The sequence below is a fragment of the Hyaena hyaena genome, unplaced genomic scaffold (genome assembly GCF_003009895.1).
Source record: "Hyaena hyaena isolate Hyena2069 unplaced genomic scaffold, ASM300989v1 scaffold_97, whole genome shotgun sequence".
Classification (NCBI taxonomy): Eukaryota; Metazoa; Chordata; class Mammalia; order Carnivora; family Hyaenidae; genus Hyaena; species Hyaena hyaena.
In genome coordinates this window covers 2090952-2113370 of record NW_024080728.1, presented here as the reverse complement: position 1 = coordinate 2113370, position 22419 = coordinate 2090952, and the positions used below count along the sequence as shown (strand labels likewise).

Genomic DNA, 22419 nt, shown 5'->3' with positions numbered 1-22419 from the left:
CTGTGCTGACAGCTCAGAGTCTGGAGCCTGCTTCTGATTCTGTGTCTCCCTCTCTCTGTCCCTCTCCTGCTCGCTCTCTCTCTCTCTCTCAAAAATAAATAAACATTTAAAAAAAAAAAAGAAGGTTCAATATGCTTGGTTAAAACTCAAACTCTTGGGGTGCCTGGGTGGCTCAGTCAGTTAAGTGTCCGACTCTTGGTTTTGGTTCAGGTCATGATCTCACAGTTTGTGAGATTGAGCCCTATGTACTGGGCGTGGAGCCTGTTTTAGATTCTTTCCTTCTTTCTCTGCCCCTCCCCTATTCACACATTCTCTCTCTCTCTCTCTCTCAAGAACAACAAAAAAACTTAAAGTCTAAGTAAACAACCCAAGAATTACTGTTGCTCACATTATCTCTTTGAATGTTCACATATAAACCTGAGAATCATATTCTGTAATTAACATTTACAGCTATTAACACCCCCAGTTGGCCTGTCCTCCCTAACTCATTACAATTTTCCCAAACATGAAAATATAGCCAATATAAAGAACTGGTCTTTATTTTTTCAATGTTTATTATTTAAAAAAAAATTCTTTTAATGTTTTATTTATTTCTGAGAAAGAGAGAGAGAGAGAGAGACAGCATGAGCAGGGGAAGGTCAGAGAGAAAGGAAGACACAGAATCTGAAACAGGCTCCAGGCTCTGAGTGAGCTGTCAGCACAGAGACTGATGCAGGGCTCGAACCCACGAACCGTGAGATCATGACCTGAGCTGAAGTCGGATGCTTAACTGACTGAGCCAGCCAGGTGCCCCTCAATGTTTATTTTTGAGACAAAGAGGGACAGAGCATGAGCAGGGGAGAGGCAGAGAGAGAGACAGACAGACACAACACACAGAATCTGTAGCAGGCTCCAGGTTCTGAGCTGTAAGCACAGAGCCCAATGCGGGGCTCAAACACATGAACTGCAAGATCATGACCTGAGCCAAAGTCAGGTGCTTTGAATCAATTTCTATGATAAGAGTCCATATCATACCTTGGATAATTCTGGGTTTTGTTGTTTTTAAAACAGATTTCTTTTGTAGTATACATAATACCTGAATACATTTTTCTGATAAGTAATCAAAAGATTACTCATAAGCCTAAAGTTTACTTTATGGAATGCTCTTCTCTACCCCTTCCCCACAGCTGCCCTTCCTTTAAAAGACAATTAGGCTGGGAAGAAAGCGCATCAAGTTGGGATTCAGAACAGCAGGTTCTTTGACACACCCTACACAGGATGGCCTTGGGGCAGAGCCTCCACATGTATTATTTCTGTAAGTCTTGGCTATACTAATAATATCTGTTCCCTTAATATGTCACAGATAGATACTGAAGTCAAAGATATCAGATCTGGATTAAACAATCACCTAAAGACAAGATCAATTTTTTATCTTTTGCACAAAGTATATCTAGAATGACCACCAGGCTATGAGAAACTGTGTACTTGGCCACCAATGCAAAACATCAGCATCAGTATGGAGAGCATGAAGTGCTTTCTAACAATTCTATGTGAAGAACAAGAAAAATACTATCAGGGGTGCTGGGCTTAAAGTCTGAGCACTCATCTGGTTCTGCTCCATCTCTGTGGAGTTGTATGACCTTGGACAAGTCTCCTGGCCTCCCCTAGGCTTTGGTGTTTTCGTCAAAACGCACTGAAGGGTGGTTTAAGTGCTCTCCCGGGCCCTTTTCAGCTTCCATAGCCTGACTTACTCTAGTCCCACAAACCAGCAGGTGGCAGTAACTACTAGACTGGGAAGCTGGCCTGTGCCTAGTTTAACAGCACTAGTACAAACCTCTAAAAGTAAACACAATCATGACTATAAGATAAAGGATGATGATATATGATCAGCAGGACTGAATACAAATAAACTACTTCTAAAGAATAGAGAGTGAAACAAATACTAATCGAATGTTTGCAATGACAAATAAGATTTGACTGAAACTGACTCAGACTGAAAACCTAAACACACATACCTTTCTCTTTATAGCAACTGACTGTGGTTTAGTCAATCTTGGAGGAGAACTCTGAATATTTTCTTCTTCCTCCTCCTCTTCCTCCTCCTCTTCCTCTTCTTCCTCCTCTTCCTCCTCCTCCTCCTCCTCCTCTTCTTCCTCCTCTTCTTCCTCCTCCTCCTCTTCACTGCTCTCTTTAGACAGCTCCATAAGCTGCCCTCGCTCCCCTGCCACTGGCCGGCTCTCCGGGGAATGCAAATATTTATTTTTCGATTGTACTTTTGCAGGTGATTGCCTACTGTTCGCTCTAGAGGACAGGATTTCTTGCTCCTCCTTTTCCCAGCAGCTAGCTTGTTCCATTAGCCGCTCAGCCTAAGGGGCGGGGGTGGTAAAAATGGTGGGCCAGTGAAAGGGCAGTTAAGACAGAGCCTCTAAGGATCAAAGGCAAAAGATCTCTTAAGTCGTTTCTGATCAGAACAGTCAGCCAGCCAAGCAACATTCCAGCTGCATCATCTCAGGACTCTTTTGCATCAGTTAGGATAACAAATCAAAGAAGATTGGGTTTCATGGGATATTTAGCAGTATTAATGATGCAGCGAATTGATTTGAGTCCTTTATCACTACATTACATGCTCACTGGCATGGAGCACTTTAAGCAAGTTCATAAACACAAAGAATCGATTGACATTGCAGACTTGGAGCTCAGCACCAAATGTGATCTGATTACATGCTGTCAGTAGTGAAAAATGCTGCTTTGTGATCAATGATAAATGTTTCATTTTTCATACTCAATTCAATAAAATTATCATGTCTTACCATGCAATCTCAGTTAGGATAAATTAGTGCCATATCATTTCACAAGCTCTTTCTACATAACCAAGCCTTTGACAATGATGTTAATGACCTTCTCAACCGAAGAAAGCTGCAGGAGTGAAGTCATACAACTTAAGCAGACGAAGCCAATCATTACCTCTTTCTCAGCTTCTCGCTCTTCTTCAGAAACTGCAGCATTAGAAATTAAAATTGGGGTCCACCTTAGACTCTCTGGATCAAGTTCATTGGTTCGGGAACAGGTTTTCAGCTTTTCCATGTGGCCCAGTATCAACTTTTCTCTTCTAATGATGACAAACCTGTAAGGTGATGAGGCAGAACAAAGTGCAATCAAACGCTGAAATTTCATTTCACCTATACACACTGACGAATGCTACTCAGTTAGGAAAAAATCAGAAAGCTCATCAATGAAAAGGTGTAGCAAACTGAAATCTGACCAGCAAAAAAGTATCATTTCCTGTTTTCTGTTTAGGAGAAAGGTTTTGATAATACCTTTGGGGGAACCTCTTGTCTTAAACTGGAATGAGTCCACCTATCTCCAGGGACACTTTCTGGGGTAAGATGCTGGAGAGGCAGCCAGTGATGCCCCAGCATCGGTACTCACCTGCCATCCCTCTTGTCAATCATATGGAGGTGCTGCAGAGTGGTGGCGATGTCATGTGGGCACATGCCTGTAGCTCTGCTGATTGCCTTGATGCTGATGTGCCTCTCTTGGTGGTGGTACAGATACTCTAAGATGACGCTCTTCCAATAGGCCAGGTAGGAGAGACGGCCCAGATCGGAGAGTGGCTTTTCAGGAGACCCTGCTTGGCCTTCTCTTCTAGAAAGCAAATAGCCTAGGGCAGAAAAAGCCAAAGATGACCTCGCCGTGGTGTTTTTAGACATTGGGATTGGGGCCACTCGAAATAATGTAATTAACAATAAGATAAAAACATCACATCAAACTTTATGTATGCAATCTCTTCCCGGTTACAGTGATGTGATCTCCATGAAGTTTATGCTTTAGGATCCTCTACAGTAGCACTGTAAGTCAATTCACATTGCCAGCGGCAGCATTTCAAATATACGACACGGTGTGTTTAACAAAGCTAAGGTTGAGGACATTACTTCCGATAAATTTCAACATCTAAGTTTCCCACCAGCTTTAGATTTTTCTCAAAAACGAAATGTCAGGAACTTAGAAATCCTGTCGAGGGACCACCCCAAACATTAATGGGCAAGTTGTTTTCCACAGGAAGGACCTAATGACCCTTTGACAGCTGGGTCTTAATAAAAGAGAAGGGTTTCTGTTGACTCAGATTCTATATTGCTTGTTACATTTAACTAGCCGGCTGATCTGAAGCTTTGTTTTAGGACTAATAAAAGAATGTCTTTTTAAGTTGACTGCTGCAACTCACATCAGCTCCACTAGCTCTATTTTCACCTCTTTCATGTAAATTAATTTATAATCCAACCCTAGAATGTAACTCCTACAAATTAAAACAAAACCACCTCCTTAAAACAAACTGTTTCATGTATACTTAGAAAATCCTGAGCATGGTAAGCTTCTGAATACGCACTCTGCAGCATTACTGTGAAGGTTCCTTGGCAAAGGGACTTTAAAACGATTTAAAACTTTGAATCCACTTGAAGGTAATGAATGAAAGCTGGCGGCTGTCTTGGTAATTAAGAGCCACTTATGGAGTAGAGAAGGAATGTTATAAACTAATGATGTCTACCTTGCTCTAATTATCAATTTCAGTAGCCTCACCTTCATGAACTTCCTAAATTTAATCAAACATCAACCACATACAGTAGGTGGCAGCAATTACAAAATCATGCTGCTCTGTAAACCACCCAAATCTTCAGCATTTTTCTTCTTTATCTACATTTCCAAAATGGCTGCATTCTCAAGAATTTTCTCAATTTTGGATTTTTTTCTTAGAAGGACAAAATCAAGCCTCTCATGCATTTTCCTGCCTCTCAAAATCACTGTAAACAATCTAGAAATAAAGAACAAGAAACCCAAACTGACCCTGTACGGGTGTAACCACAGCATTTTGCATTTTGATGATTTTAATCTGAATGCCATGATAAAGAATAAGCATATATTTAACTTTAGGCTTTCCTGCAGTCTTTTGACTTATTTGTCTCTCTAACTCATGCTTAAGAGTAATGTATTTGATTGAATGTAAACAAGCACTACAAAATTTTACAGTCAAACCGCTGTCGGCACGTGATTCAGCTACATACAGAGGCTTTCAAGAGCAGTGTGTCATGAATGCTAACGGTGATGACCACGGCGCTGAATCCAGCCCAGATTGTGCCCTGTCAATATGGAGAAGAGCTCTCTGTAGCTCAAGTACAAAGGGTGCCCAAACCCCAGAGCACAGATAATTGGCACGTCCGTCACCTGCCTCCTAAGTGCTTGGCACATGCTGAGAAATTTACGCAGTCGGCTGGAGGACCCAGCTCTGTACTACTGTGGGGGGAGAGGACCACAGTATCATGGCTGTGAAAATATCCCCTTGATCCCACAATTAAAAGTCTGTGAAATTCCCTAATCCCTCACTGGTTCTTATCTGAACGTCCCAGCTAGGGACAGAAAGTCCCCCTCCCTCAGCTCAACAGAAAGCTTTCTATACAACTGAAGTGGTCAGAAGGGGGTATGTGCCCTTCCTACCTTAGGTTCTACTATGAGCAACCTTACCCACGAAGCACATGGATTTCTTTGTTCTGTCTTCTCTTCCCTCAGTCCCTACCCTGGACTCGGCCAGAATCCCCTCCAAAACATATTTTATACAGCTGCTCATGTTTTCACACCCTAAGGCAGTACAAATAGACCTTATCAGGACCCCAGCCTAAATTGGTCAGGCTACTGGAACTCTCAGGCAACCTGGGGTCTGTGGAGAGCCTTTAGGCATAAACTTTTCAGCAACTGCAATTCCCCCCTCACTAAATGGCTGTCTCGTGGGACACTCCCTCGGACACAGTCTGCAGTCTGTGACTGGCACTGGCATGAGAGAGTCCTGGGACTTGAGGGGGGTTGCGGAGGTGGCTGCAGGGAGCATGCGTACACTGAGCCCACGGAGTGCACTGGATTTCCCCAGCAAACACCTCCTCATGGCACTAGTGGAGGCTACAAAGCCAGAAGGCTACCAACACCTGCCAGCAAATGGTACTTTCCTGAGTGCTGTGGAGGAAAAACTGCAAACCAAACTCCAACCAGAAAACGTCAAGCAAGTTTTCAGGGATGCTGTGCACCAGCATTGAAGACCACACAAATGCTATGGTCCAAAGGTGTCACTGCATTGCTGGAAGTTAGTTTTTCCTTCTCTGACTCATGAGACCCTCAAGGGGCTTATAGCAACGGAAGGAACTTGCACTTAAGCTGAGAACCATTTTATACGTCCACAAAGTCTCCTCTGAAAGGAGAAATGTTTAAATGAAATACAATCCATTTCCACCATGAGAATGACCAAAGGTAAGTTTCTGATTCCTTACTAGTTAAGTGAAATCACTTGTAATGTGTTAAAACAGATAGTTTAAGAGAAAAAGCGCCCATGTCTACTCTCCTCCACTGGTGTACTAGGTTGCTGTAATATAGAATTTTAATTTTACCGGCAGCACTTTCCCTCAAAAAAGCTGTAGCCGGGGGGTGGGGGGTGGGGGTGGCGCCTGAGTGGTTCAGTCGTTTAAGCATGTGACTTTTGATTTTGGCTCAGGTCATGATCTCATGGCATGTGAGTTTGAGCCTTGAATCAGGTTCTGTGCTGATAGAGCGGAGCCTGCTTGGGATTCTCTCTCTCCCCTCTCTGCCCCTTGCTTGCCCATGTGCTCTTTTTCTCTCAAAAATAAACATTTTTTTAAAAAAGCTGTAGCTGGTAGCACTTTACTACTCTGATCTTTTAACATGGAATGATTTAAATAATCAATTTCTAGCCATCTTTTGTTTCCTTCTACTTTTTCTAGGCTCCTCAAATCAGAATTACTATATAGCCAATTGACAGAATAATTTTTGGTAGGAACATTTAGTTGTTGAGTAATTATAGAGATGTGGTGGATGTTACAGCTCTTAAATTTAACTTACCAAAAAGATACCAAATCATTGATCTAAAGATGCAGGGAAATAAAAAAGCACTTATCTTGGAAGCTGGTATATTATTCTGAAGATCTGAAAAAAGTACAAAACACCCCTGGTGAACAGATTCCCATGGTACTCTCACACTTTCCTTTTTTCTTTTTTTTAACGTTTATTTATTTTGAGAGACAGGCAGACAGAACATGAGCAGGGGAGGGGGCAGAGAGGGGGAGACACAGAATCCAAGGGAGGCTCCAGGCTCTGAGCTGTCAGAACAGAGCTGACGCGGGGCTCGAACTCATGAGCTGTGAGATCATGACCTGAGCTGAAGTTAGATGCTCAAAAGACTGAGCCACCCAGGTGCCCCTCTCATACCCTTCCTTAACCGAGAATAACTTTCAATCTGCAAACCTGAACTATCCCTGGGGAAACGTGGCTGTTCAGACAAAGTGGTGTTTAGAGGACAAATTCCAGTAGCTGCAGTATAATTAATTGCTGGTGAAATTATTACCTTTAAATTGTCTGTGAGCTAGAGGTGCTGGTGAACAGCACTTATTCTGTGATCAAGAGACTTGTAATTGGAAATTGACTGGTCCATAAACTCTTCACCCACATCAACTATCTTGATAAGACTGAAAGTTGGCTTTCTCTTTGGCTTCACTGAACTACTTACCCATTGGAAGGTGAAGTCTTGAGTTTTGGTGTATGGACCACACACTTAATTACAAAGATTATCAAGGTGTTTACTTAAAGGGAAAGTTAAGACCAATGTGGTGTCTGCAAAAGGTAAGCATATCTAAGCTGTACTGATTACGTAGGACCCAAATTTACCTCACCTCCGTTAAGGCTGACCTACTTGTAGCAAGAGAGTCAATTCTCATGATCCCTTGTGTTTGAAATGGTTCACTCCCTTCCAGGGGGAGAAAAAGAAAAGTGGTAGAAAGTTGCTTTTGTGTAGGCAGATCTTTTAGGATAAGGAAGGAACTATCTGGAGAAGGTCAAGATTTGTTTTTGCAGACCTAAATTCCAAAATTAATTGAGCTCCCAGCTATTAACTGCAAGGTTAACCCTTGTTTAATATGAAACATTCCTTCCTTTTAAACTAGTAATATTTCAACACTGTAGGCTGGATCAGAAGTGGAATAATGTTCATGGATAAGGATTTCCCCCCACAAAGGCAGCCACTCTTCACGCTTGCACACCTTCATCTTCTACCATCTGGAACTAAACCATACGAACTTCCTCAAATACAAAGTGTGAACTCTGGCAAGCTACTCCCAATTCCCATCTGTCTGGATTGTGTGAGTCTGGGGTTACTGGCTGCTTTTAGGGGAAGATAATCTTCAAGGATTACACACTTTTCATCAGCCACCTGTTTAGCTCCGTAAACCTTGCTGAAAGGTTCATTATCAGTAGACAGCACTGAGCTTGCAAGCCTGGGAACTGACATCAGGTCAGGGATTTATGGCAGGTCCTGAGCAGGGAAATCAGATGGCTCTAACCATTTATCTCATGATCAGGGGTGGAGATTCAATCGTCTGTGTCATCTGTTACTAGTTTCTAGGGTTAAGCAGCCCTGTGACCAAGTGAAAGAATGGCGTGCTATCCGTTTAAACAGTGATAAATGAACCTGCTGAAATTTTGTGGTAACTTTGGAATTAGTAAAAAAAGGAAGCTGAACCTTACTCTTCCTACTGTTTTCAAAGAACTGGAGTGTTCTGAATGATCTGTGACCTGCCTGATTTCTAACCAGTTTCCATTTATGAAAAGGTATAGATGCCTCCCTAGAAAACATGGAAATTTTGAAATTTTGAGATATTTTAGGCTTTAAGAGATTGGTTTTGAATATGTGAATGTTTAAGACATTTCTCCCATAATTTTATGGGCTTAGAGTAATTAATTATGTAACAACTTAGAATAAATATTGCTGGACTTTTCCACAGACTTCTCAGTCTACTTATAAAAGTCCCCCAGACTGGCAGTATCAGCATCACCTGGTAACTTGTTAAAACCATAAATTCTCAGATCTATGAACCAGAAACACTGTGGGCAGGCCCCGGCCTTCAGTTTCAACAAGCCCTCCAGGTGGTTATGATGCATACAAATTTGAGGACCACTGCTATTAACTCTGCTATGGAGCTGCTGGTTTTGATGAGGATGTGAAAAACATCATATGTAGTAGGAGAGCTACTGGATAGTAGGACTAAACAGTCTCAGCTAGGCGAGGAGATGTCACCCAGCAACTTGGTGGTAGCCAAGTGGGTCCGGGAATCTCCAAAGCCCCACCAAACTGATATTTAGCAAGAGATCACGGAGTTGCTGAGTGGCTTTGTCTATAAATTCTATGTCTGTGCTTCTCAATCTTCATTGTGCAGGCACCTCTCATTACAACTGGATTCTGATTCGGTAGGCCTGAGGTGGGGCTTGAGATCCTACATTTCTAACAAGGCCCTATACTATGGGCCACACTTGAATTCCAAGGGTTTATACATTAAATCAATGGTTCTCAAAAGTTTTTGGTCTCTAGATCTCTTTACATTAAAAAAAAAAATTAAGATCTTCTGTGTAGAGGAGCTAGATCTTAACTTTTTAGAGAAATTTGACAAATATTTATTAATTTTTAATTAATTCATTAAGAACCAATAAACCCATTATGTTAACCTATTTTTTATGAAAAAAATATTTTCTAAAATACAAAAAAATTGGTGAGGAGAGTGGCACTGTTTCATATTTTTCCAAATCTCTTCAATGCCTGGCTTATGGGAGAAGCTACATTCTCATATCTGCTTTTGTACTCAATCTGTTGTGATATCACAGGTCATGACAGTTCTTGAAAATGCCAATGTACGCTCACAAGAGTAATACGAACAAATAGTACCTTAGTATTACTTTGAAAATAGTTATGACCTTGTAGACTCTCTAAAAGGGCCTTAGGGAGTCCCAGAATCAGACTTCGAGCCCATCCGCTTTAAATAAAAAGTGACAAGAATTTTTAAAAGTTGGGTGACAAGGCCACGGCTATTTGAAAACAATATGGCATTTACTAAACACAGTGTGACAGGTCATAAGAGGTTAAGAGCAAAGGTGCTAGAGCCAGACTGCCTGGAATGGAATCCAGGGTCCACTACATACCAACTATGTGACGTTGGCTGGGCAAGTTATTTAACCTCTCTTGTGTTTCAGGTCCCTCACCCATAAAATCTGAAGAATAATCATACGTATCTCTTAGGGTTGTCATAAGAATTAAATGAATAAGCACAAAGCATGTAGAACTGAGCTTGGCATGTTACTGAAACACTACAAAAGTGTTAGTTATTATCATTGTTCAACATAGTGAATGAATGGAATTTCAAGGTAATCGTTTGGGTGACCAGGTTTACTTCATGTAGGGGAAAGAAAACATGTGGACAGAAGGAAAAAGACCGATAGCTCTATAAGATCGGATTGAAAAGAGCTTTTCCTACTTTTGCCTTAGGCATCTGAAAGTCATTCCATTAACTCCAGTGCCTCAGACAAAAGTTCTCCTCCCTCTAACCCCCGGCTAACTACCCAAATATAAATTTAATTAAAGAAAGAAGCCATGAAAAAACCCACATATTCTGCCTCAGTAATGATCTTAAGAAAGTGGCGACTGCAGTTCACCCCAAGAATAGTTCTGTGCCCCCCAAATTCCCTTTGGCCTTTAAGTCCTTAACTTCAAGGACTATCCTTAGGAAACAGCAAGCTCTTCAAACCACAATAACAATGACTGCTTGAGGGAGTCAGAAGAACCCCGAGACAGTCCCAGGACAGATGAAACAAAGACCCAAATGTTCTAGAAGACCCAAGTGTGTCCCTGGGAAAATAGTCTGAGCCTGTGAAACCCAGAGGAAGGAGACAGTGGATCTTTGGGGAAGGAGGCTGGTTACTCTGGGTCACAGACTAGGCTGGCTCTCTAAGTCCCCTGTTAAGATCTCTCTTCTCACAAGCTCCTCAGCAGGCTGCTCAGGATACTGAGCTCTGGCTCAGTTATGTGGAGGTACCTCTAGTACCTCCTTAAGGAATCCAGCACCGCCCTGGCCCCTCTTCCTGGCCAAGTCCAGGGCGAGAGGAATGATGCTCCTTCAGCTCCCCACAGTGGAAGGAAGGTGTGTGTGGTAGGGGAATGACTTTCCTGCTGGGGTGTGTTTGTGTACAACCTACAGATCATGCTGGAACTTACCAGACAAGTTCTAGGATTCTGTGACTGGGAATGGACTCCCTTGAAGGAGGTGGTCATTCTGTGTGTCAGTCACCCAGGGAATGTACGAACTCCCCTATTATATGAACTCACAAACAGGGTAGCAGGCAGCAGGCAGGAGGCTGCTCTTCCCTCCGTGGTGCCCTTGGAAGAGGGTGAACACCTGTGAACAAGCTTCTGAGCTGGGGATGACCAGGGCCAGACAGACCTCTGTGAGACACTCACAGGCCAGAAATGAATCAATGGTAATTGTTTAACTGATAATCTAATTCACCAAGAATGCGTCTAGTTCTCCTTTCTTTAGACTAGCCCAGTGGTTCTCAACCCTGACTGTACATTAGGATCACTTAGGGGGTTTTACAAACTCCCTCTCGCCATCTGCCCCTCCCCTATAGATGTTTGTGCCCTACCCAATCTCAACTCTTGCTTCTCTCAGGCTGGTCTGGTCACAGATATATTATGGGTTATATTAAGCAGAGGGTCCATGGCGAGAATGTTAAACATCTATCTCGCTTTTCTACCTCTGCCACCCCGAAGGGCTATGCTAGTAGCAGTGGTGCCTACTGACAAATCCAAGAAGATGGTGAATCCTGAGGGAAATGGAGGCATCTAAGAGTTGAGGCTAGGGAGGAGATGGTCACTGGGTAAAGAGGGGCCTGTGACAGACTTCACAGGAGTTTTATTTATTTGGACGCTTAAGGAATATTTGTTTATGTATGGCATGTCACCACACCAGCAAGGCTCTGGCCTGGTAGATTAGGAGAATATAATTTTTCATTCCAAGAAAATGACCGTATGTGAAATAGATTCAGTCTCTGACAAAGGTTAAAATGATAGTACGTGCTTCAGATTCTGTGTCTCCCTGTCTCCATCTGCCCCTACCCTGATCATGCTCTGGGTCTCTCTCTCAAAAATAAACATTAAAAAAAAATTTTTTTTAATGATAATAGAACAAGAGGTCTGTCAATATCACTTATTCCCAAACTAAACCATTTTGGGAAGAATTTTAAAAGATATCTTTCCTTAAATATAACTGGGAAGTAACCACATTCTTCATGAAGCCCATTGCCTTTACAAATCTAACTAAAGCTCTGATGCACCACCCAGAGGCACGTCTAGTTAGGTAATGATAAAGCACGGGTTCTGTGGCCTTTGAATACAAATTTGAAAGACATGTCAGAATAATGCCCTCCTCTTTGACCTTTTTTTGATTTTCTACAGTTCAAATCACTTTTAAATTCTAGCATGTTTTAGGGAAAACAAATTTACACACACACAATTTTTAAGATGAAGTTATTTGGCATTTTAAAATTATTTCCTTTCTTATAAACAGGTAAAAGTCCACGTGAGAGATTCAATCTGAAAAACCGTCTCAGAAATTAAGTTAATTCTTCCACACTAAAACCTGTTTAAAATTTTCACAATTTCTAAGAAACAAGATCCTGCTAACAAAAATTTACCACTGAGAAATTTAAGTTTTTAAACACTGCATTAAACACATACACACTTCAAATAAAGCATTTGCTCCAAGAGAAGAACTGCATATAACTTTTAATGCCTCACCTATATGACCATTCTCCTGATGCTAAAACATTACAATGGAAATTTTCCTTAAGCAAGCTAATAAAAGCAAAAACTGGAGTTTCTTTTGCCCACTTTTATAGGCCTGAGGTTCTGTGGGTGTAGCTGAGATAGTTCACATCTTGTTGTGGGGTCTAATCCTGCCCACAGACTAAAGGGAAGTGTTGACACTACCACTGATTTTAGAACCAAGCTAAGTGACTCTCCTTTCCATTTGCTCTCCCACAACCCGCCCAAAACTCTGTGTGTGTGTGTGTGTGTGTGTGTGTGTGTGTGTGTGTATACCAGCTATAATTTTCTAAAAACAGAAGAATGTTATAATCTAAGTGATAAGCTTTCACACAGCAACACAGCTATACAGCAAGATTGAAGAAAGGAAAAAGTGGGGAATACAAATCTCTCCAGAAGTTTTCTTTGTTTTCAAATTATATTTTAAAGAGAATCTGTCAGATTTTGAGAGTACCTTCTAAAATCAAAGCACAGACCATTACCCAATCTGACTGATCAATTAATGTTGTAAATGTAAAGGCAGAGAAACTATCTCCGGTTGTCCTCAGGTCATCTAGACAAACAGTCCTCTCCCACTGGTCTACAGAAATCGAAAAGTTCTCTTTTCACTGATTTTTTATTTATCTCCCATATGCTTTTAAACAGGATTTGAGGTAAAAAAAGCCTCTGGCAATAAATGGCGGTGTCCCCACTGGGTTACCGCTGAGCCCATTCTGACAGACATGCAGCACATGCAGGCTAGGGTGGAAGCTGAGGTGGGATGTGGTGTTCAACCAAGAGGCTGGCAGGTTTGGTGTCATGCAGGTATCTAGCCTTTGATCCTACAGGAATCTTAAAGTCCAAATTGGCTAACGTTAGACGTTAGCTGTTGGAAAAACAAAACCGTATGAAATATCATTGCCAACAGTATTAAAAGATGTCGGTCACTACCTGTTCAGTTAGCAGGTGATAGCTTTCTCCAAGTCCACTGTTGAGATTGCCTCCCTAATGCCAGCAGCACTTAAGAGTTGAGACTTCAGTAACAATATATTAATATTAGCACAGCTTTGGCCACGATATATCAATATTATCCCTGTGAAACTTTTATTGTGGGGTCACTGTTAATCAAAGAATCTCCATTCAACTTTCAAAGGACTGGAAAGGTTTAGTAGCGTGTTCCACAGTTGAGTGCCTACTGTGTTCCAGGCACTTTTCTACTTAGGTTGTATACAGACACTCCATTATCTAAATTTAATAAGGAAAAAAAAGCTCTGGGAGTTTAATTTCTTAACTACTACGCATCTGCTTAAACGCAAGAACCACAAACTACATAAATAACAGGAACTCAAACAGACATGTTAACAGCTAAATTCATTTTTAAGAATCAATTCAATATGCTACAGGCAAGCAATCAATCACACGGCAATCATCATTTACAAATCAAAGTACAAGGCAGATACTCATGGGGGTATATACAACTAGGTGGAAGTGTGTGATTATGGACAAGCAGATTGAAACTGTAAATTATGTAACTGTCTCTTGTAATTACCCTGCTTGAGAACCAAAGAAACTTCCTGTATAATTTCGCAGGAGAATGGGGATTGAGATGCAGAATCGCTTGTTAGTTGGTTTTAACCCTTCAACAGCTATTTAATTATGTGTGATAAGGTCAAAGAAAGTTTACACTTAATTTATGACAAGTTGGCAGGGAGGTATTTCAAAGTAATCCTCTGAAAAGCTCCAGATTATTAATGAAACTTGATGATTTCTCTTCCTCTTTAGGAAAGATTTATCTAAATTATTTGGTAAAATAAACAACATTTAAAACAAATTCACAGGCGTCATTCATTTTATTTTCTCTCTAAAAGCATTCATTATGGACTCTGAGTTTTTAACAGGATGCAAGGGAAAAGCTGCAGGGGTAGAAGGCTGTCAGAGTCCTCAGACGTATCTTCTGCTTTAGTAGGAAAAAAATCTCATTAACTTCCTGAAATTCACGGGGAAAAGCTCCAACACTGGGCAAACCACAGGGCAGGGCTTCTAATCTATGAACAGAGAACGATCATCTTCTTAAGAAGAAGGAAGCCTGTTTCGCAATAAATAATCAGCAAGATTTCATTTCAGCGTATTTTAAGACATTTTAGACTTTTTCTTTCCCTTTCTTAAAACCTAAATTTTAACATCTTTTCTCTTCTATAAGTAGGTTTCTGGTGCCTAAAGATCTGTCCCAAACATCAAATTGCTGAACACCCAGCATTCTAGGAGGAAGGAAGGGCAATTTCATATAGTTATGGTGTCTGCTAGTGTTGCTTTCCCTCATTTTAAACCAAAAAAGAAAAAAAAAAAAACAGATAAAAGAAGGGAGGGAGGGTGAGAGAGGGGAGGGCAAAAGCAGGGAGAGAGAGGGATACAGAGAGAAAAACAACAACTGATGTTCCAAAGCTGCAGTATCTGTTCTCCATCTCTGATCTCTCAGTTCCCTATTTTCTCTCCCAACCACACCTGCCTGGATATTCTGTCTAACTATACCATTTTATCACCACTCTGTTAACACATCACACTTCAAATATGCTTCTCCAGGTTGAAGAGTGGAAGCACAATTTAGAGGAATTCAGTTTTCTAATGGACTCAACACTTGAGAGGATATGATTCTGGTAAATTTCAGTACATTTCCTTCAAAAAAAAAACCCCAAAAACTTGGCATTGCAAAGTCTGATGTGGAGAAGACCCCAATACCCCAAATACCTATGTACTTGCATTTTGTTTTTAAAGCAGTATAGGTGAAAAACTGTATCTCTTTTAAAAATGTCATTAACGTAATGCCACCAATATACCAAAAAGCTTTCATTTTAAGAGTTACAAAACTCTAAGCTCCAAAATAGATACCACAGGGGGTGAACTACCATTTTAAGGCCATTAAAAAACATAAAAGGCAAAAATAAAACACAGATCTAGAAAATGCCATTAAACAAATAACAAAGCTTACTGAATTATAAGGCAATCACCTTTGTAATCATCACCCAGGACCAAGAAATAGAAATTTGCTAGCCACTCCAAAAAACCTTTGTGTCCCATCTCAATCACTCCTCCGTTGTCCCTCAAAAGTAACCACTATCCCCTTTCATAACAATCCTTTGTGTTTCTTTATACTTTTATCACCCACACGTCCCCAGGTGCTACAATATAGTATTGTCCATTAAAAAATATATATATATCTTTCAAGTCTTTTTCAGACTATGGTTCCCCTCTCCACCCCTTTTCTTTTCCTTATAACTTATTTATTGATGAAATGGGGCCATTCGACCTACAGAGTTTCCACAGTTTGGTTATTCCTGATTGCATTCACGTGATATGGTTCAATTTGGTTCTCTTTCCTCTGTATTCCTGAAAAATGCGAGAGGTTTGGTTCCATCCTCTGGCAAAACTGTAGGTGACGGTATGTCCCTTCATCAGGAAGCACATAATTTCTGGTTGTCCCCCTTTACATGATGTGTGTTGCTGTTGAAGTTCAATGTCTATGTTGAAGTTCAATGATAATTCATTGGCAGAATTGCAAAACGGTCATATTTTAATTCTATCATTTCACTTGTTAGCTAGAATATGTTTATAAAAAGATGTTTTCCCTTGGGGAGGCTAGGTGGCTCCATCTGTTAAGCATCCAACTTCAGCTCAGGTCATGATCTCGTGGTTTGTGAGTTTGAGCCCTGCATCAGACCGTGCACGAACAGCTCAGACCCTAGAGCCTGCTTCAGATTCTATGTCTCCCTCTCTCTGCCCTTCTCTCACTTGCACTCTGTCTCCCTCAATCTCTCTCTCAAAATTAAAAAAAAAAAATAATTTTCTTAATTAAAAAAAGATGTCTTCTCTCATTTACTATTCAGTTACCCAGTGGTATAGTTCATATAGGAAAGGCAAGTTAAATGCCTTTTTTGTCAGTTTTTAAGATAATGAACTGATTCCTATCATCCTCCAATTTTTATTTTATTTTATTTATTTATTTTTTTAATGTTTTTTATTTATTTCTAGGAGATAGAGAGAGAGACAGCGTGAGCAGGGGAGGGTCAGAGAGAGAGGGAGTCACAGACTGAAACAGGCTCCAGGCTCTGAGCTGTCAGTCAGCACAGAGCCTGATGCGGGGCTCGAACCCACGAACCGCGAGATCATGACCTACGTGAAAGTCAGACGCTTAACCGACTAAACCACCCAGGCGCCCCCTTCCTCCAATTTTTAAAAAATGCTTATTTATATTTGAGAGAGAGGCGGGGGGGGGGGAGAAAGAGAGACAGAGAGAGAGACAGAGACAGTGAGACAGCAAGTGGGGGAGCGGCAGAGAGAGAAGGGGACAGAGACCCGAATTGGGTTCTGCACTGGCAGCAGAGAGCCCCATGTGGGGCTCAAACTCATGAACCATAAGATCATGTCATCCGACTAAGCCACCCAGGCGCTCCTTAATTTGTTTTTAAATGTCATTATGAATGCCTGAATTTAAACATTTGAAGAGTTTTAATCAATCGCAATTGTTGCCTTTATTATTATATTTATTGTCCAGTAAGAGCCTCTTCAAGTTAAATCCTGAATCCTTTTGACAAGACCCTAGTAATTTTTGCCTCCTTATTGTCTGGTATGAAAGAAACACTCCAAACACCCTTTTTTACATTAAGAACTCTACTTTACTTTAATGATTCAATTTGCCCCCCAAAAAGGATATATGCAAATATACTATATACAGTGAGGTCTGCTTGAATTATAGTTTCTCAAGATTTCACCAACACTTTCTCAATTCTTTCTGCTATATAATTACACTGTGTATTTTTTTTTCAATGTGGACAAATCGTGACATGCATAACTGAATTGCTTTTAATCCACTCAACTATTTTAAAGCACTTTATAAATTTTAATTTAAAACAGTTTTTGTTGAAACAAGGATCTCCTCTATGATGTTAACCCGAAGCAAGACTCCATAGAAATAATTACAAAACAGAGGTTTTTGTATTAGTACACATAACAATGTAGGACTAATACTATAGTAAAAACAAGCTAACCACAAATTGATGGAGGAGGAAAAAACTCAGATTCTTAACTAGTATTTTTCTACCAGAATTCTAAACAAATGAGAGAAAATTTTTGCGTTACCCAAAACAAATTGATGTGGGAAAAAAATACTACCTTACAGACAGCTGAAATTATAAATGTGCTGGATAGAAATACCATTATGAGAAGACATTATCCAACTATGACCTTAGAATATTGTGCTTCAAACCTAATTCTACAAACTGGAAAATATGTTTAAGGGAAATGGTTCCCTCGAAACCAAAACCAGGTATAATACTAATTTCAGACAATCAGAACAAAATCTTTCTTCATCTTTGATGCATCTTTGATGATGCATTTGCTTAACTGGGAAAATGGAAAGGGGGCTGGAGGCCTTTTGTCTTCTGTACAGCACAACCCACGTGGCACCCAAACACGGAGTGTCACACACCTGGGATGCATGTCAGTGGGTCTGACCGCTCACTGCTCTGTGGGCAAGGCTGGCACCCTTTATCCTTTCCTTCATCCTTACCACCTAGGCCAACCCTGGTACAGCCCACTAAAGCATGTTTACTGAAGGAAGTGAGGAGTGATAAAGAAGTGGAAAACACAGAGAGGGGGAGGAGATCTCAGGTTATGCACCGATTGCCATAAGCCAGCCAGGTGAATGTGTCAGGGATGCAAGGGAGAGGACAGATAAGATCTGGGCACGCATTTATTCATTCACTCCCACAGCAAACCTTTCTTTGACACGCCTACTATTTGTATCCCAGGGTGCTCACGGCTTAGGGTTCAGCAGTGAACCAGCCTGGCCCTCCTGATAATGCTCTTAAGGTTCCATTTACTGTTTGTCCATACTAATTATGTAAACAGAATTTCCCTGGTAGTGGCGTTTCGAAATGACTCAATACAAATGCAGGTCAATGTTAGACATCCAAACAGACAAAAGATTTGTAAAAACAATCCACCTGCATTTCAAATCTTGAAAAAATTCGGAACTGTGTAAGGCAAAACAGTAGCAACAGACTGTATGTTTCATATTTACAATGTTTTCATTGAAGCAATGAATACAAACTATTGCAAAAGAGCTATTTGCTCTTATTTATGACAAGCTTTGTTTAAAAAAAAGATACATAAATAAATCGTTAGCTGCACTACCTCATGCAAGTCATTTCAATGCATTCGGTAACAGTCAACCTCGGAATAAATCACTGAGAGCTCAATTTTCAACCTTGATGCTATCTTTAACATATTAAAATATATTGTACTTCAGCCCAGTATAATAAATAGTCACGGCAAAGGCTTTTAGCACAACATATTATAACAAGAAAATAAGGAAAAGTAGCCATTTTCCTTATCATATTATAAACTAGAATCCTATTAAAATATATGTCACCACTATACTTGATTCTAGAGGTCAAAACACATTTTCCAAAAGCCAGCAAAACTCTGAAGACACAAGCTGCTGGTCTGATCTCTCAACAAGTGTTGTGGTGGAGGTGTGGAAATGGGTTCCTCTCTTAGAAAAGGCTGTAAAGGACTCGAGCCCCATTTCCAAAGCCCAACTTACTTTTCTTTAGTGAGCGCTTTGACTGTGCTCACCTGGGGAGGTGAGCTGCTGGAAAAGGTACGCAAAGGAAAAAGCTTTCCTGACAGTTCCTGAACACTAAAGTTGGAATTTTCCTTCCAAAATAAATGCATGAAGAAATGAATTATCTGATAAAAGTCAGGAAAAGAGAAGTTTTTCTCCAATGGTGTGTAACTGTGAATTCTTTATAGTGGATAACGGCAATCTTCTTTCTTTTGAACAGGCTGTGTTGAAACAGAAGCACCAGACCTCAAAAGGAGCAGGGCACACCCAACAGCATTTGGAAGGAAGTGGACCAACAGCTGACTGATGATGTTCTAATAAATCAAAATTCTTCTTTATAAGAATCACATGTGAGGAGAGAAAGCACATCAAGAAAGCTCTCCTCATGGTAATTCCTTTAACATGTGGTCAAACAAACAGGACCTACTAAGTGCCAGGCTCTTCCAGGAGGTGGGACTGTGACAGAGAACAAAGTCTCTATCTACCCCTGGGAATCTTACTTTTGGTGAAGGAAATGAGCAATAAACAATAAATATATGAAAGACCCATGCAACTTTCTAAATGACTTTGCACTTGCTCAGCCTTTAGCATTTTTTATGGTCACTGCCACTGAAAAAAGAGAAAACGATTAAATAAAAGTTGCATAAGCAAATAAATACCACATGTAAATTTATAGCTCCTTCATTCAAATTGCTTACAGGGAATCAGAAGGTTTAAGTCATATAACACGTCCCCAAGAGACATTGTCACGATCCCTCAAAACACACCTTTGATGCTTGGCTTATGGGTCTCAGAAATGGGGGAATGTGAAATATTTATACTCAATCTAAAAAGAGAGAAATGATGCCTCAAATGTGTGCTTCATGATCTCTACCCTGAGACAGAATTCACATGGCTCACTGGGGAAAAGGAAGAGGCTGTTAAGGGTGAGGTGAGAGGCACCAGAGTTCTGGCCACCATGGGGCTGAAGGTAGTATGATCTGAGCCATCCTATAATCATTCTCAAGTCACCCCCTGGGTAGCACAGCGATGCCCAGAGACTCTTGCTAGAGAAGAGAAATATGTCACAGGGCCTGTCAGGCCAGGACCCAGCTTCTGGGAAGATTCTGCTTATCCTGAAATTATACTCAACTTGCTTTCAGAGAGAAGTTAGTGACCCCTGTATGTAGTCTCAGGTCCTAAGAGTTTACCAATAGTCAGGTAAACCATAGCTTACTAGAAACCAATGGACTAGATTCCTAAATTAAAACTCCTACTTAGGGGTGCCTGGGTGACTCAATCAGTTGAGCAACCAACTCTCAATCTCAGCTCATGATCTCATGGTTTTGGGAGTTTGAGTCCCCACACTGGGCTCCATGCTGACAGTGCACAGCCTGCGTGGGATTCTCTCTCTCCCTCTCTGTTCCTCCCGCCTCATACTCATGCGTGCATGCTCTTTCTCTCTCAAAATCAAACAAACAAACAAGAACAACAAAATCAAACCTTCTCATACCTTGGTTTCTATTCAACCTAATTTCTTAAAAAATAAAAATTAAAAAAAAAATAAAAGTATTCTTAAGTTTTACTCAAATTATGTTTAGAAAATTGTAAGTGGCAGCCTTTTTGAAGTAGTTTATTGAAGGCAGACTGTTAAAGCTGCAAGTTGTTAGCTGACAATCTCAACTACTACGACATGTACTCCTGAATTTAGGTATCGTACATTACGACATTTAAGCCAGTAGGATCTAAGATGTGGAAGATGTTTTCTCTTTGAGAGAGGATATATTACCCTTTCAACATCACTAGGTAGAGATGAGGTATGCAGCTTTACTTCTAATTCACTTTGACGGACCTAGAAGGGCAGATTAAGTAGAAAGCGGGAAACCAGGTACAAAATGCTTTCTTGTTCTAAGGAGTGCCTCCTCAGGACACCAGCCAGTTTTAAAAAGGGGGCTAAGAGGGGCGCCTGGGTGGGTGTCCGACTTTCACTTAGGTCATGATCTCGCGGTTCGTGGGTTTGGGCCCCGCGTCGGGCTTTGTGCTGACTGCCAGCTCAGAGCCTGGAGCCTGTTTCAGAGTCTATGACTCCCTCTCTCTCTGACCCTCCCCTGCCTGCTCACGCTGTCTCTCTCTCTCTCCTAGAAATAAATAAAACATTAAAAAAATAAAAAAATAAAAAGGGGGCTAAGAAAAGATAAGCCTGGGACTTTCTAGGCACCTAAGAGATAGATGCCTATCATTAGAACCTAAAGGGCTAAAGAATAAGGTGTAGAGGATTAACCTGGTAATTCTCAGTGAGAAAAAGAAATAGATATTAAATTGTACTCAAAGTTTCCTATATTTTTTACTTTTCTTAAATCCTGGTGTGTGTGTATGTGTGTGTGTGTGTGCGCGCGCGCGCACGCGCTCAGATTTTTAAGGAAAGAGAAGTAACACAGAACATTGCTAACTGTACTTCAAATGTGACCGAAGTCATACTTTGTAGGAACAAAACTGGGCCATCCGCACCCACCTTCCAGCACTCACTAAATACAGACTCGGTTTTTAAATAGTAGACATTCCTCGTGAAACCCCTCAATATAAATCACAGAAAAGGTCAGTAAAGGAGACTTCCTAAAATGAGTACTTAATTCATTCAGTCACTCCTACTTCCTCTGGTGTCCTATTGCATGAAGGACAATCCTAAGACATTACAGGATATTTTAATATTGAATAAAGAAATCCAAGAATTTAATCTGCTTACGAACTTTCATGATTAGCCTACAAATAAACAGACACTAATAAAAAAAAAGGCTAAATGTACAGTTAATGGATGATTTATGTGACTGATAAACATGGTGCCTATATAGTAGGCCCAAAAAAGCCAAAGGTGTAAGTTTGTAGACTTTTGGACCCACTATCATCTCCCCTTCACAGCTTCCCCAAGATTATGCTGAGGCTGAAACAAACAAGAAAATGAGTTAATAAGAGTTAGAATTTTTATACTTCTAATTACTATATTTGATTATTTAAAATTAGGAAAGAGGGGCGCCTGGGTGGCTTAGTCGGCTAAGCGTCCGACTTTCGCTTAGGTCATGATCTCGCGGTTTGTGGGTTTGAGCCCTGTGTTGGGCTCTGTGCTGACTGCCAGCTCAGAGCCTGGAGCCTGTTTCAGTCTGTGACTCCC

At 40.8% G+C, this 22419-nt stretch overlaps 1 protein-coding gene across 5 annotated transcripts in view; it reads right to left on the bottom strand.

Moving 5' to 3' along the window:
• KAT6B (lysine acetyltransferase 6B) overlaps window positions 1-22419 on the bottom strand; it is a 195231-nt gene that overhangs the window by 8481 nt on the left and 164331 nt on the right. For all 5 annotated transcript variants that reach the window (XM_039235103.1, XM_039235106.1, XM_039235107.1 and 2 more), the window contains exons 14-16: window positions 3409-3640; window positions 2944-3103; window positions 1995-2345 (exon numbers count right to left, since the gene is read on the bottom strand). In XM_039235103.1, coding sequence (XP_039091034.1) covers window positions 1995-2345; window positions 2944-3103; window positions 3409-3640 — 743 coding nt within the window. The remainder of the gene's footprint in view (window positions 1-1994; window positions 2346-2943; window positions 3104-3408; window positions 3641-22419) is intronic.